The sequence below is a fragment of the Branchiostoma belcheri genome, unplaced genomic scaffold (assembly GCF_001625305.1).
Source record: "Branchiostoma belcheri isolate BF01 breed outbred unplaced genomic scaffold, Haploidv18h27 scaffold41, whole genome shotgun sequence".
Lineage (NCBI taxonomy): Eukaryota > Metazoa > Chordata > Leptocardii > Amphioxiformes > Branchiostomatidae > Branchiostoma > Branchiostoma belcheri.
Window position 1 is genome coordinate 1,117,824 of NW_017804032.1, and position 15,493 is coordinate 1,133,316.

The 15,493-nt window shown below is 40.6% G+C and overlaps 1 protein-coding gene across 23 annotated transcripts in view; it reads left to right on the forward strand.

The window, feature by feature from the left end:
- The window catches only part of LOC109477773 (muscleblind-like protein 3), a 134,397-nt gene that overhangs the window by 78,609 nt on the left and 40,295 nt on the right, over window positions 1-15,493 (forward strand). For 21 of the 23 annotated variants that reach the window (XR_002140688.1, XR_002140689.1, XM_019779143.1 and 18 more), the window contains exon 3: window positions 9,981-10,151. Coding sequence is in view for 21 of the 23 variants with exons in the window: in XM_019779143.1 (XP_019634702.1) it covers window positions 9,981-10,151 (171 nt within the window). In the remaining 2 variants the exon portion in view is untranslated. Of the gene's footprint in view, window positions 1-7,390; window positions 7,591-9,485; window positions 9,779-9,980; window positions 10,152-15,493 lie in introns of those variants that run through there. The other 2 variants (XM_019779156.1, XM_019779155.1) reach the window with 2 other exon arrangements.

A 15,493-nucleotide genomic window follows, 5' to 3' on the forward strand; every position in this document is an offset into this window, starting at 1 on the left:
AGAATCAGAACTTGATTGATGTGGTAAACTTTCATAAATAGATAATATTACCATTAAAATTAGAATTTTAAGAAGGATATCTGTTTTAAAGTACTGAGATAATGTCAGAAGAATTGACAACTAATATAGGCACAAAAAACCCTTAAAGGTCTGTACTTTTGTACAGTATTTTGTGACTTCAGTCCATGTTCTGATTCTGTGAGTACACAGGTTTCCCTTGGAGATGAAAAAGGCATTGCCCTGTATGATCAGTGTTATGTAGGTCACACCATCAAAGGAAATTGATTTCTCAGACTATTAGAAGGAAATTTGGTGTGGCAAACAGCTGCTTTGGGTAGAAAAAGGTGTCACCTAGAGGGGGTATTATGTGGGGGAGATTACAAGGTAAGACTGGTGAATGATGCTGGAAGCCTTGTGATTAAACAGGAGCAGCCTAGGTCATGAGGTATCAAACCTGTAAAAGGACATACCAAGGATACACATGTATAGTCTTGGTATCTTAGAGAGGCATTATCATTTTTTTATGTAACATTTTTGCACCAAAAAAAATAATTTATTGAAAAATACTCATAAGATTGTCATTTACTTCCAGTTTTCGACATATTTGTGCTATTATTTCAAATAGCTACATTTTGGACATTTATGGTTGGTGCCAAAACAGCCCACTCGAGATGCACCCATTTTGTGGCACCACCACAAAATACCAGGATGTAAACAAACATGACTGACATTTGTATGGAACTCCCCTGTCACATGTTACCTAGTACATGTGTATCTTATCTACATGTATTTGGCAGATTTTTACTCGCTTCTGAAGCCTGGTAGACGATAGAATTCTCTGACAAAAAAAACTTGATCAAGCTATTCATGCTGACACTGTTTAGTATTTGGCACTTACAGATTTTTAATACATGCAGTTTCCCATCTCCATAGTCCATACTGTTTACACATCTATGTGCTATCTATCACAGTATCTGTCAGTACCTACCATGTGTCAATGCCTTGTGAATTGGTAGTTGATGAGTTTACGACTTTGCTGACTGGTTGAGTGACTTCTAATGAGCTTATCTTGACACCTAGTTAACAACTTGTTTGTCTGACATCCACTTGTCAATTAGTTTATTGACTAAGCTGTTTGGCGCAAATGGGGGCCTATTACTTGGCTTGATAGAAAATGCAGCTTGTAGATATAATGGTAATCCTGGCTGGCAGTTTATGCATGTGGTCAGTTCTGAAATTTGTTGACGGTATTTCTTTACATTGAAAAGGAATTAAATCTGTCTGTCCCTTGAGTTGTCCCTGTTGAGTAAAGCCAGACCATACTGGTTTGATTACACGGATGATATCCTCTATCTAGTGACCTAAAAACTGAAGTTGGGCAAAAAGTGTGGTCTAAGTGGTCAGAAAGGTTTAACAAATGACTGAACACACAGAGCATGGTATACCAAACACTACTAATCTTCTTTGACTTTGGAAGACTTGCCAGTACAAGAAAGCGGTAATTTGAGCCCTGCTTTCCTTCCTCTGGCCACATGGCATCTTCTTCTTTTCCTTTCAACCTCTGTCATCCTCTAACTGTGAAAAACAATAGGTTGCAAGCTTTTTTTTTCTTGGAAACAGATGAAAATTGATGTACACACAGATGTCATCCATATAATGAAGATACTGTGGCCTAAAGAAGTATCCAGTGCCTACCTTGTTGTGCCACTCCCCCAAGCTCTGTAGAGATGAGTCTGGTATGACTGACTCCGCCTCTTTTATTTTTAACCCTCTTGAGACCGCCCTAATCTGAACCAGACCCCTGTAGTATGTCTGAACCCTATGAGGAATGACAAGCAGTAGCCTGGGAGCCAGACTGTAGCCTTGGGCTTTCCTCAGGGGGGCTGTCTGACAGGGAAAGTTTCCTTGAGGGCGTGTTGGCCTTGGAGGGAAGAGCTTGTCTGTGTAGCACAGAACAGACCTGCATTTTTCACGGTTTCATTGGATGTTTGTTGGGTCAAAGTCAGTTACATTAGAATTTTGCCCATTGCTGTCAGTATCTTTTCTGACACAACATTTGAAAACTATAGATGGGATGTCATCCTTATATGAGTATATAAGGAAGGCCTACCAAGATGACCTTAAATCGGTCGTTCTGCCTTGGTGATATATGCAATACAATATGGGATTTGTGGAGGCACAGTACTCTTCCACTTGTACAATGTATTTCTGTGTGAGTTTCTTGTTTGTTTGTTACGTACTTATAAATTTATCTATTCATTCACAACTGGGTAGCCCCTTCAACAGGAACTTATAAAAGACTTCCAATGTACATGTAGCTGAATTCAAAGGGCCTTGGATACAGGTCATAGAAGAGATATCTATGAAGAAAATTTCCAAGCAAAATTTTTCATTATTATATGAAAAAGGTTCTTCCACTGTCACCCCACTGCACTTGTCTACCGCATAAGAAAAATGTTCAAACTTTTATTTATCACAGAATCTAATGAGAGAAAGTGCTTCTAGCAGACCAAAACAAGCTTGTCTCTGCAACAGATACCATCGCTAATGACATGGCAACATCATTTGGCAAGAAATTTCCTGTAGCTTATGAATTCTTAATGCTGGTTTTATCACTCTTTCTCTATGAATTATGCAGCTATCCCTGCTAAAATGCATATTACTATCAGTGCGGCTATCATCGCCGTCTTTATGGCCATAATTTTGCATAATTTATTTATGGTTTTGTCTCACACAGACAGACAGTGGTGCAATCAGTCAGCCATTGTGTCGAGTTTCAACTATCATTTTCCAATTTTCAATTCAATATTCCATATGAAACACAGACTTATTATCGGCAACTTTTTCATTGCTCTCCCTTTTTTTAAATATAGATTATTAATAAAACATATCTTTGTCATTTCTTGATGGGACCATAAGACATGTCTACGAATATTACGGTATCTGTTTTCCATCTGGCAATGCTTTTAAGACAGTTGAATTTCACTAACAGCAGATGGTCGAAGCATATTATATGAGCCCTCATATTGGCCTGTGAACAGACATTAACAGTTTGTTAGTTAATGTTTAACACTTTTCCACATATGCTATCTCCTCTCCATGAGTTATTCATTACTTTGCAGAACTTTTGCTTTTACGGTTGCTGGAAATGACCTTTAAGACTCTTGACCTTGAGTGATAAAGGCCAGAGTTAGCCTCCAATGGCCCTCTTGCACCTGCTGCTAGTTAAAGCCCCATTCATGAGCTACAAAATGCACCATTTAACACGGTTTATACCAGATCAGTAAGAACAACACTATTTTCCAGGACTGTCCCTTCTGTACAGAAAAGATTATCATCAAAATGCATAATTGAATAGCATAAGGAATAGATAAAACCACTCCACCAGGTGACTTAACCCCATTTCAAGCTTGTAACTGAATCCTGGCCTTGGGACAATCTAGGTCGGTGTGACCCCACGTGACCCCTGCCTGGCCCAAAGGTCAGTCACGTCACCAGGCAGGCCTCTTGGTCCAGACTCACAGCCAACTGTTAGGGGCCAGTATGGGGCAGTCCGATGGGTAACAGCACACTGTAACACAGCCATGCTGCGCAGACACAGCCTGTGTTAGAACCACAACGTGCCCTGCATCCTGTCAGGCGTTTGCTCTAATGCTAGCACCGCCAACCAGTCCCTAGCCACGCTCTGCCGCTCATCATTGTTCCCGAAAGGTTGGTGTATTGTTAGTTGTTTGCATTTGTCTAGGAGATGAGGAATTGAAACATGAAACAGGTAGCTTTCGTCTGACCAAATCTCTGACCTATGGAACAGCCCCTGATGAGGCTTTAGCTTGTAGATCTGTCAGCAAGCTTGTTCATTTCCCGGTGAAGGGAAACAAAAGAGGAGAGAAATGAGTCCAACTTTTTTTTTTGGTCTGGTTAATCAGTCACTCACAACATGTGGCACATCTGGGTCAGACATGTTGTAATGTCTGGCTGGGTCCAAATCTGGGTCACCTAGCCAGTTTAGAGACTAACCGGTTCAACTTCGTTGCATCTCTAAAGAAATTTGCCAACAACTAATAAAAGTTTGTATCAACGTTTCTTTTGTTCAGGATCAAAGGGAAGGGATTTGTGAGAGAATGAGTGATTTTTCGGGATTAGTTTTGAGGCAGAGAGAAAACTCATTTGTTGATTTATCCTGGGAGTGTGAGAGTGGGCTGGACAGGGATGGGCTCCCTCCAATTTCACACTCACTGGCTCTGCACAGACAACAGTTGCTCCTGATATCCTCGGTGGAATAATTCATGATATTTCATTTTCTGCACTTGTCATCTGCCCAGTTACCCATGTGCGATCTTTATTATTCTAGCCTGCAGGAAAAACAATAAATAAATATTGTACGATCTTTTAGGAAGATGCGGAAATGATGAAATAGTCTGAGTCCGACTTATATTGCCTTCTGCCTTACTTTGCATATACATTGTTCAAGGTAATATTTGTAAAGCCATGCCCCCTATAATTTCAAGTAAAAATGAGCACCACGTACTTGCCTTGATTACATGGCAATCTTGTTTCCTGTTCTATACTTTTATGCATTGTTGCATCTTGACCCTTGATCAAATTCCCCAACTTTCTGAGCTCTGGTATTCAAGTTTTATTTCCCAATTTTCCCTGACTGCATAAATCTCGGTGTACAAATTTGCTGCTATATTTGCTTGGCGCTTCTCTGTACCCCAGTCTCTAACTGGCTAGTGACCTGTGTCCATCCAACATGTCTCCTATGGGGATGGCTGCAAAACAATCCTAATCATTCATTACCATGGCTGAGGCAGCAGCCCACTTATCCAAGCCTGCATTTCCTAATTTCACACATGCCTGTATGACTGGCCACCACTGCAGGCAATAAGGGGTCTCTAATGGGAAGCCATGATGAGCTATTTCTGGAACTCAGAGGCTTGTGGCAGCAGATATTTTTCTGGGGGGGAAATTGACAGTTATGCAAATATTTGGGCAGGTTGTTTTGACATGTCTGTTATCTCTGCTTGAAGTGGCCTATCATAACTGATGGTAGAGTTATGAAAGCTGTAGAGGGTAGTCCATTACTAGTATTTTCCTCAAGAGTATTTAGTAACAATTTTTCAAATACCACACTAGACAAGCACACTTGAAGGTTGAAGTCTAGAGGCAAGATATCACGTCCAAGTTTGTGACATATATTTATATAATGTTATGTTAACGTGTGCAACTAACCGATAGCAAGTGTCAAAATGCACAGATCAAAGCCTCAATAATCGATTGTATGACTGGGTTGTCTTTGTTAGTTTTCCTTCTAGTAACAGCTTGTTGTACACAATTTGATTGTTCAAAAGACCTGTCAATATTGTCCTATTCACAGACTCTTACATCCTTCCTTGGTCCATTCAAGGACTTCATAAATTGATGATAAAATGTCCTTGGTCCATTCAATTTCTCAACAAAAAGCAGGCCAAACAACATCAGACTACACCAGCTGTTGAATACATTGTTTTTTAAATCATGCTCATTAAACAAGATAATGACATCTTTGTCCAAGAAAGGTTCTTAGCATGAACATTTTATTGGTTTATCAATGATATTGCTGTTAAGATTGAAAAGGGAACATTATCATTGACCACATAGTCACACTCACAGAAGCACATAACTATTATTTCATGTATGTATGTATACTTTTATTGCTATGGACAAATATGTTAGATCCCTCTTTTGTAGGACAGAAAATCTGAATGCATCTGTCAATACACAATCTGAACAAAAGTGGTGTATTCCATTTAGATGTCTTATGGTCATTTTTGACATCTAGTCCTTGATATTTGATATTGGGAAACATACCATTGTAACATTTCCTTATCATTATATTTGACAGTTTAACAAATTGCCAGAAGAAGATTCCTTGGAAGAATTTTCCTAACATTTGTTTGGACAGACATTGTGCTGATCTAAGTAGGTTACTAGGTTACAGTGGCCAAAACTGGCCAGCTTGATTGATTATTCTAGTCTTAATATATTGCTGCCATCCTATTATAAAGGGGTCAAAAATGGCATGCCCCGACAAATGAATTTACATTTGGGTTATGTGATTTTTCAGGCGTCTGATATGAAGACATTTTTTTCTGACAAATGCACAAAATTCTGTTGTCACGCCAGCATATGTATAATGTCACACATTTTTGTTAAGGCAATAATTTAATGTATTGTTATATAATTAATATTCCTTCTTCATAGAGGTATTTGTTTAGATACATTTTGTTGTGTGTGCTTTTGCATATTGACATTCCAACTGGGCCGAAGTACTCTGTGAGAAATATTATGACCTAGAAATAAAATACTATGATACTCTAACTGGAATGTGTAGAATCCAGGATGTGGAATAAATCTAGGTCTGACCTAAATGGGACAAACCATAATCTAACTCATTTCTGGACCTGGCCTGGCTTCCTTTCTGGGCAGGGTTCCAAATGGGGGTTTCAGAGAAACCTGTTCCAGTATTGTGGACAGTGTTGCCTTCCAAGGCCAGCTCTGCGTAAGGCCACACCAATTTGATTTGTTGTTTCTCCGATTTTCTGAAAATCTGCAAAAGCATAATGAAACCAATTAACTCAGTTTAGAAAGACTGGTAGAATACAAAGAAGTGAGACTAATAGCTGAATTCTAGAACTTAGAAGAAGAGCTTTGGGCAAGTGCTAAAATCATTTGTTACAAACATACTTGTACAATGTTGGGTATCTGTACAGATAAAATTTGTGTCAATTATAGCCACCTATTCTGATGCTGATTTGTGAGGCAAATAATTGGGTGGAGAAAGTTTTCTTGTGCACTGACTGGACATAATCCCTCTAAGGCACATGCAAGCCACCTTAAAATTGTCTTCAACCAACAACAGATAGTAACTTAACACCAAATAACTAGCACTGGCAATTAAAGAGATAGGATCTAACTTGTAAATTTGTCATGGGAACCAATTTGTAGGAAAGAGACTCGGAACTAGGAATGGAAAGATATGAAAGATATAACTGCCAGTGACAGTGTTGGGAAAGACATATCCAGATTGTTCATATTGCACTATCATAAATGAAATTGAAACAAAAAGGTTGACAAATTAGAGAGAAAACTTAAATGAGAGAGATAAGGAAACAAACTGCACCTAAACCACTGCCTTTTGTAGTAAATGATGTGTTCATGGACCGCTCTGGAGTGCTTGTGGCCATAAATTGTTTGTGACTCACTCTTCACATTTGTTAGTCTCTGACCTGAGCAAACCCCAGACTTCAGCCACCTCTAATAGATGCAAATATATGCTGGGTCTTTGATCCTTTTGTCTGGTTGATGTCCCTGCCTTTCCACCAGCGGATCAGCCTGGGGTCATTTAGTTCTGCCCCGTCCGCTCCTGTTCAGTTGGGCGGTGTGAGGTCCTTAGCACAACACCTACTATTGTGCGCTGCCGGGAGCGCTCCGCTCGCTAGCTTAGCTCAAACCCAGATTAGATGTTGTAAAGTTTGGTCATCAAATTTCCAGCCAGCAGTGAACTGAAGTAGGAGACACATCACCATGTACTACCAGGAGATAGACCAGGTAGGTGTGGGCTGTTTGTGGGCCGTTTGTGGATATACGGTCCACTGCAGGTGGTCTGTATATATGTTGTGGGAGCAACAATTTTCTCTGCCTCAGGTTTACCACAAAAGGGACTATCTGTTATTCTGGTGATTTGTCATGACTGTTGACAATGCTGGTGTGTGGTGGTGACAAAATAGGTCGGATTGGTGCTTGCATTTATCCCTGTCAAAATTGCCCAGCTTAGATTGTTCTGTGAATTTAGATATTGCTAATTTTCATCAGAGATGATAGGTAAGATATGGTGCGCCCTTGATGTACAGACATTGTAGACGTGTACATGTATCTATATCATCAACACAGATTATTTGTACTGTTGGGAATTAATGATCTCGTCCTTGAATGTTGTTGTCAAAATGTGATTTGGTGACTTTGTATCCTGGTTTTCACGGATAAGAACCCGTAATCATATTAATCTTTTGTTAATTGCATTGATTGGGGCTTGAAAGGTACACTTCATTATGAAAGTCATCTTCAAAGAACAACAAGTTGGTAGCAACTCGCAGTTCTTTGAAGATAAATTTTCTAGCCAAGGCTGGGGTTTCCATTGCAACTATTTTTTTTTTATAAAACAAACTCTCAAATGTTAAAAGAGACTACTTATGATTGTGCAGTACATGTACCTTTTACTTACTAGTATGACCATGTCCTAGTCTGTTCTAGACTGACTATATGTGCATTTTTTTGTATCATATCACACTCAAAAGTTGAATGGGGAGGTAGGACGGCACATGCATATGTACCTAATGACAGTACTATCCAGTCAGTTAGCCATTTTGCTATGTCCTACAGCCCTCTCCTATTATTGCCTTCTAGCAATAGCAAGAAGGGTACCCTGGCAGTTTTAATGCAAGGAAAGGTATGTAATGTCAAGGGCAGGTATAAAACATTCATCGTACAAAAGTCGGAGTTGTCTTGAGAGCACCAGCAGGAGTGTCTGACGTCCGGCAGTGCGTTAATAAACCGCGGCGGGCACTTCGAGCGGAAGGGAATGGCACTGACAGCTAACCTTTCCCGCGGAATATCTGAGTGCGTGCCTCATGCCGTGAAACCTCACCCCTGCCGCCATTGTTTACGACTTCCTTCACTTCTTAAGTTGGTACTTCTGAAAAGATTGTTCTAGCGGGAAATGGTGAAGGTAAAAGCCGTCGTTGTGCATACAATTCTACTGACGACAGCGTACATGTAGCTGGGATGTCGCCCGAGGCTGGTCGAGGTTGATATAATCCCTCAGAAGGGAGTGACCTTGATGACTAGATGACATGTATGGTAAAGGTTATCGAGGAACCTTTATGATATCCTTCTAGATTAGGCACCGTGAGTTACGACGTCAGGTGTCTACCTGTGTCGAAAAATGCACCTGGGTAAACTTGAATCAATAGACGATTTGTTCCCGCAGCTAAATCTGCCTGGAGGGCAAGGTAGATAGCCCCAGCCCACCATTTTGTTTGCAGCCAAACGGGTATGACTAACTCAATGCTACTGGCCAAACCCTTTTGTTCCTGCCTCTTAGATCATTTGCTGCTGGAATGATGCCATTAGTTGATATAAAGCATTGTCCCTCCAACTGACAGTGATATTCAGCCCAGTGGCTCCAACTAGTTCAGGGCGGTTCTAACTGAAGGTGAGGGTGGGGAAGGTCAGAGGACCTGGCTGTTATGGCGCTGCGATGATTCATTTCAGTCCTTATTTGGGCTCAGGGCGTTTCTCTCAGTGAAAGGGGATGTTTACGTGGTAAGGCCACAGCCGGCTGGCCTGGGGAAGTCGCTGGCTTGGGGCCTCTGATGACATGATTGACACTTCCTTCCCCCTCTCAAAGCCAACCCTCCCCTCGTCATTGTTTGTCAGTCCACATTGCCAATTCTGCAGGGGTAGGCAGCCCGTCACATTATTCCACCCCCATAACCCCGGCCCACAATTATCTGTGAGCCAGCCGTGATTTTTGGTGGTAGAGATCTTCACCTAAATTGCCGTTCCTCAATTGTCCGGAAGATCTAACCAGCTTTGAAGGGAGCGATCCTTGCCCTTAGCCCAGATTTGCGGACGCTCTCCCCATCTCCGGAGCGGGTGGGCTGGGACATGCATACAGAGTTCTAGAATGAAAAAGCACCCGTACTTGGCATACCACCCTTACGTGGCATTCGACCAGGTTGGCTACTGTGCTTTTAGCCTAATGGATTTCATGGAAAGACCCCCACACTTGCGTGCACAGAGCCTGCTCTTAAACAGTATTAAATCAGGACTAAATGGTAGGCCTTGGTAGAAGGGATTACATGGACTAGACGTTTTATTCCTCTTTATCATTGACGTTATGATGACTCATCAATATTCGTCTCTCTCTTGCCCCGCAGGGACGTTGTACCAGAGAAAACTGCAAGTACTTGCACCCGCCACCCCACTTGAAATCCCAGCTAGAAATCAACGGACGCAACAACCTAATAGCCCAAGCAAACGCAAAGAATCAGATCCTACAGCAAGTGCCATTTCAACCTATCCTGCCGGGGTCTCAACTGCAACCAATGGTGAGTCTTTTTTTTTCTTCACTAAATTTAAAAACAACTGACGAAGTAGTTTTTCTTGCACAAAACACAACGTTTTGGTTGTTATTGAATGGACAGATCACAGACGATGTTGACAATGTCAATAACAATGTCTTTGTTCCTCCCTCACGGATTTTTCTTAACATTACTGACAATCTTACTTGACTGCAAATAACTGTTCGAAGTAATTTTCACTTTTTCCTTCGAGTTTTCCATAAAATTGCACCACTCCTTAATTAAAAAATTAAAAATCACTAGTCTTGGTGACACGACAATGTTATACATTAAATGTTCTGGAAAATATATTTGTGAGCGGATTTCTACACTCACACCAGGTAAGTAAATTACCTTTAGCTTTATTCCGTCTTCCTCTTTGGTGTTGTGAAAGCAAAACGTATGGCTGATGGAACAATGTCATATGCAAGGTGGACACAAAAGGCCACAGTGGGAAGGAGGCACTTCCTGCACTCTCCTTTCAGAACCAACACAAAAGAGAACCCTGTCTTTAAATCAATCGATGAATTGTTTAACTCTTACTCTTAGGGAACTGAACAACTTTCCTTCTCATTTAGAACAGAGTCAGTCTGTCCTGCAGTCTGCCAGACAAAAATGCCGAAAGTAGCAGAATGTGAAAGCAGAGTTGATCGTATTTCCTGTCCACGCCCTCTACTTTTCACCAGAGCTATGGAAAGTAAACACGGCCCCGTTTTCTGGGACAGACTAAGCAAAAAAAAAACAACAGTCTATGCTGTGGGACATTTGGTAGTCAATGGTTCAAATTTTGTACTTCATCGCAAATCTCTAGGAAATGTGTGAAAGATTTTACTTATTTGGAAAATTAATATTTTCTGTTCCTCTACCTCATTTTCAAAACAATACATTGTAGTGTAACGACGTGGAATAGCCATTTGTATACAATATATGTGCAACACCAAGTCTTGTGCTTCGTCATAGAAGAAGTCAAGGAAATGCCCCCAGAAAATTATAACGGGGAACAATTTTTCTTTCCTTGTACCTCTTTTTAACTCCATTTGACTGAAGTAGCCATTGCATGATATAATATACAACTGTAACATGTATGGCAAATTTGGAGTGCAATTTTGTGGATTGTGGACATACAGTATTTCTGAGGGAAAGTCTGTGAGGAAGTGTACATTCAAATGTAAATGGGCCATGCTAGCTGGTGTTGTGTCTGGCTGATATGCTCCTGCCTTCAGGGGAACCGGGCTGTTTTCTGTGTCAAGAATTCCACAGCAGAGTCCATGTGTGTCTCCGCAGCCTATGGCGTTTCACAACAGACCCAGCCAACCCGAACCCCTGCTATTTTGTTTCATCAAGTAGGGTTCAACTACATAGAGAAATGTGCCCGGGGTCGTGCGTAGACAGGGTGGCTTTCCCACACTTAGCTGCAGAACGCAACGTCAGCCAAATTTATCAGAAATGAAGGAAGTCTTGTTAAAACCAGTCACGACCCCTGTACAGAAATTGGGAAAATTGCATTACTGTCCAGACACTGCCAGGTAATTAAATCTTTCTTGAGAAACATGTCAGACAACACATTCTGAGTCAAGGCTGGAGAAAAGACCAGGTGTGGCTATCAGTTGGAATCTGCCCTGTTTTGAGACGGTGAAGCTTTCAACTGCCGTTGTTGTTTATTTATTTATTGGTCTTCACAGTTTTTAAAACAAGAAATCTATAAGGAGCAACAGAAACAACCTGGTAACCTCTACAAGGTCGGCTCCTTAGGAAATAAACATGTACAATGTACATGTAACAAAAGACAATCAAAAGAAATATAAGGTCTGGAAAACCAAATATCTAAACAGTACAAATATTAGAATGATACATAAAAATTTAACTAAACAAATGTTGTTCTATGATACTCTGAACATTGCCGTTCAGATCAGCCCAGTAAAAAGAAAACATGTCCGTATAAGGGGCATCAAACTAATCACTGACAGTTACTTCATCATCACTGTTATTAGTACACAAAGCTGGTATGAACCATGTAATAATGCCCTGTAACCATGTACTCAGTTGTGAGGCAGTTGTCACAAGGCTTCCGTGAACTACGGTATATCAGGGCAGTTTAATGCAAAATAAAGGACCAGAGGGCAGGTGAAACACACACAGATGTGGGTGGGGGGCGTCTGATGAGTTTAGGTAGGTTGACATATATTAAACAGTTTTTATTGAAGTCGACCTTTTCAGTCATTATTCCCAGCCCTGCCCTCCAGGTAGAAATAAATATTGTATAGAGAACTCCACGTGGGGTGAAGATATCTCCAAGGTTCACAAACCTCAAAAACAAATCTTCACCAAATACTTTGTGTCGTTTTTGTCCCTTTTTCAAGAGGTCAAGTCTAATAAATGTGTGAATTAAGACAGTGAATCCGCCTGAGCTGATTCAGTAAGTTGAAATGTGTCTTGCTTTTATGATAAAAAATTGGAAAATTAAAAATGTTTCATTGTACCCTTGCCCTGTGGAAGACAAGACTCAATAAGCAAAACATTTCTATGACACTTTTGAGGATCTTTGAAAAATTTCAAGACCTAACTTCGTAGCTTTAATGCAGAACAAACTATTGGATTTTGTCTGGCCTTGAATTGTAAGTAGCCAGGAGTGATTGTAAAGTCGTAACATTGCAGCAGAACTTTTATAGCTTTTGTAATAAAGAAGGAGGTACAACAGAGACCTCGCCACTTCCCCTATGAAGCTGCCTCACCGGGCCTAACTCTGATGGATTCGCTAAACCTTTTGTAAAAGCTGTTGACATTTTGGCGCTGGCCTCCTGGTGCACTGTGGTATTTCAGCAGCCTGCTAGTTGTATATATCTGTGCCAGGAACGTGGCTACCTCACTCTCGGGCAAGCGGCACCTGTCTGTAGTAAAAATCAGAAGTACTAGAAGTGGAATCCACAAGTTTTGCCTTAGATTAAGTAGTTACAATCAATGTGTTTTAAGCTTGACACCTTATTTCCTTCTTGGCTGTTCACATCAAAGTAAGCAAATGAATTTGATGTAGAAGGTTTAGCATAGCACAATTTAGCATAGCACAATGTACCTTATAATTGCAAGAGGATCTTGCTAAATTGTAATTATTTTGTAATTATTGGATCTATTTCAATTACATTTGCTTCATATTTCATTACATTTCATCCCATTTCGCTCCATTACGCACTTTCCGTACACCCATTACGATTACTAGAGAAATAACTAATATGGCACCTACAAAGTTTCATGGAGAACTGTTCACTAAGTTTTACTTTTGGCCTATGTAGCACAATGAAATGTGTACAAATGTAAGTGCATGTCACCTGGGGAATCAGACTGGAAATTGGCTGTAACTGCAATCAAACCATTTGGCACTCTGCCCTTTCATCATTGTCTGATGGCCGGTGACCAGAACACTTAAGTGGCGAGGTGTGTGTCTTGACCTTGCGTTGGCCTTGCCGTGATAAGTGAAGCATGCTGGCTTGGCCCTAATGTATCTCTAACAGGGGTAATCTCAAAATCTTTACCCCCTCCAAAGGGGATTTTAAAGTTACCCAAATGGCCGCCCACCTAAAGTCCGGACAACAATTTGCATTGTTCGACTTTTACCGCCCCTTTGAGCTTGTCGGGCGCTCAGCTGTTGTGTAGCATTCATCCTGGGTTTAGGCTCCTTTCAGCCCTGAACTGTTAACCTGGATTACAGCCTGAGCTTTAATCTTTTGGAAACAGTCGATTCATCAAGAACGTGCTTGAGCATGTACCGTAAAGTCCTCCTTTCAAGCTACTTTTCAATTCCCTGGGAGTCCAGTGTCGGCGCTGCCGAGATCTTGCCCTGGTTGTACCGGTGACTGTGAAAGCTTTCATCTGTCCTTTCCCAAAGCCGTGACTGCTTACTAAGATTAGACCTATGCTACCTGGGAATGTGAGACAGCTTGGAGCACCTGTCTGGAATAGAAAAGACACTGTCTGCTGTGAGCAGCATGTAAAGAGCTGTTGTCGTCCTGTGTTAGAGCAATACGCCATCAACATGCAGGGATGTCAGAGTGAAGTACATACTTAAACAACAGGAGTTCATTAGCGTGAACTTCTCTTACTGTTGTTACCTATGAATCGTCTTCACTTTTATATACGTATCGATTAATAATTCGGGGATAAAAATCTGTGCAACTGCAGATTCTGTTAGTCACTAACAAAAAGTAGTGGATGCTGCTTGAATTGTTTCCAAAAATCCAAAATCTAATAGTATCCAGTTGCTAGAGTTCCTTGTGTACGTACTCCAATTCAGTGACGTTCTTGTTTAATATGGGAAAGTGGAGGGTGGGGCCGGATCAAAAATCCAATCATCGGAAAAAACAGCGCCCTAATCATGTTGGTAATTTTATTTCCCGTGCGCAGGTTGGGAGAATTATGTGCGGAAGAAAAATCCACAGTCTGGCCATCTGTGCCCTGCCAGCAATTTGTAACATTTTTCACGATAAATATCGGCACGTGTTAATAGGACAGGCCTAAAGGACATTCCTTCCGCAAGTTCCAAATGGAGAGTCTCATAACAGTCACTTAATGGCCAGCACCGTAATATGTAAATTTCACTACAGCTGGATTAAAGTGTCTACCAACACTAGCTAACAAAATTGGATGCATGTTTCAATGAATTAAGCCACGCTAAAAAGTGAGAGGGTGAAAATAACAATGCTAAATCTGGGTCATAAATAATGCATGCAGATTGGCTCCAGTCTGTTCCCTGGGGAATAGAAGTCTCGCCATAATCATGGCAGATCCAAACATAAGCTCCAGACAAACAGAAATCTCCCAGGGATAAGATTAAGTCATTATAAATCCTGCCGACGATGTGACTGCGCCGAGACCATCGTGTAATGCACCTTTGATTTTCTCTTTGTTGTTAAAATCAACACTAATATCAATAAAACTCAATATATCAGCAATGCTGTCGACATGACAAAATTATGTGATATATGTAAATTTGTTAGCATTACATGTATATCTGGATAGAAACACCTTAGCTTTTATGTCTGACTTAACAGGTGTATGATACATATTGATATTATGCTCTATTTATCTAAAATCTACATAAAAAGGCATAAACATAATATAAAATCATATCTAAAACCTAATGGAAAATGGAGCTAGTGAAATAAGGTTTATAAGAATCACAATGTAGAAATAGCTTGTAATTTGGCCCAAGTTATGTATATACATGTAGGGAAAGGATCAAATGACAGAAACAGAAATGAAATAATAAATGGTAAAATCTTCTGCATATAAATCTAATAAAAGTGATGATAAAAACCATCTGCTGTCTGCCCTTATCC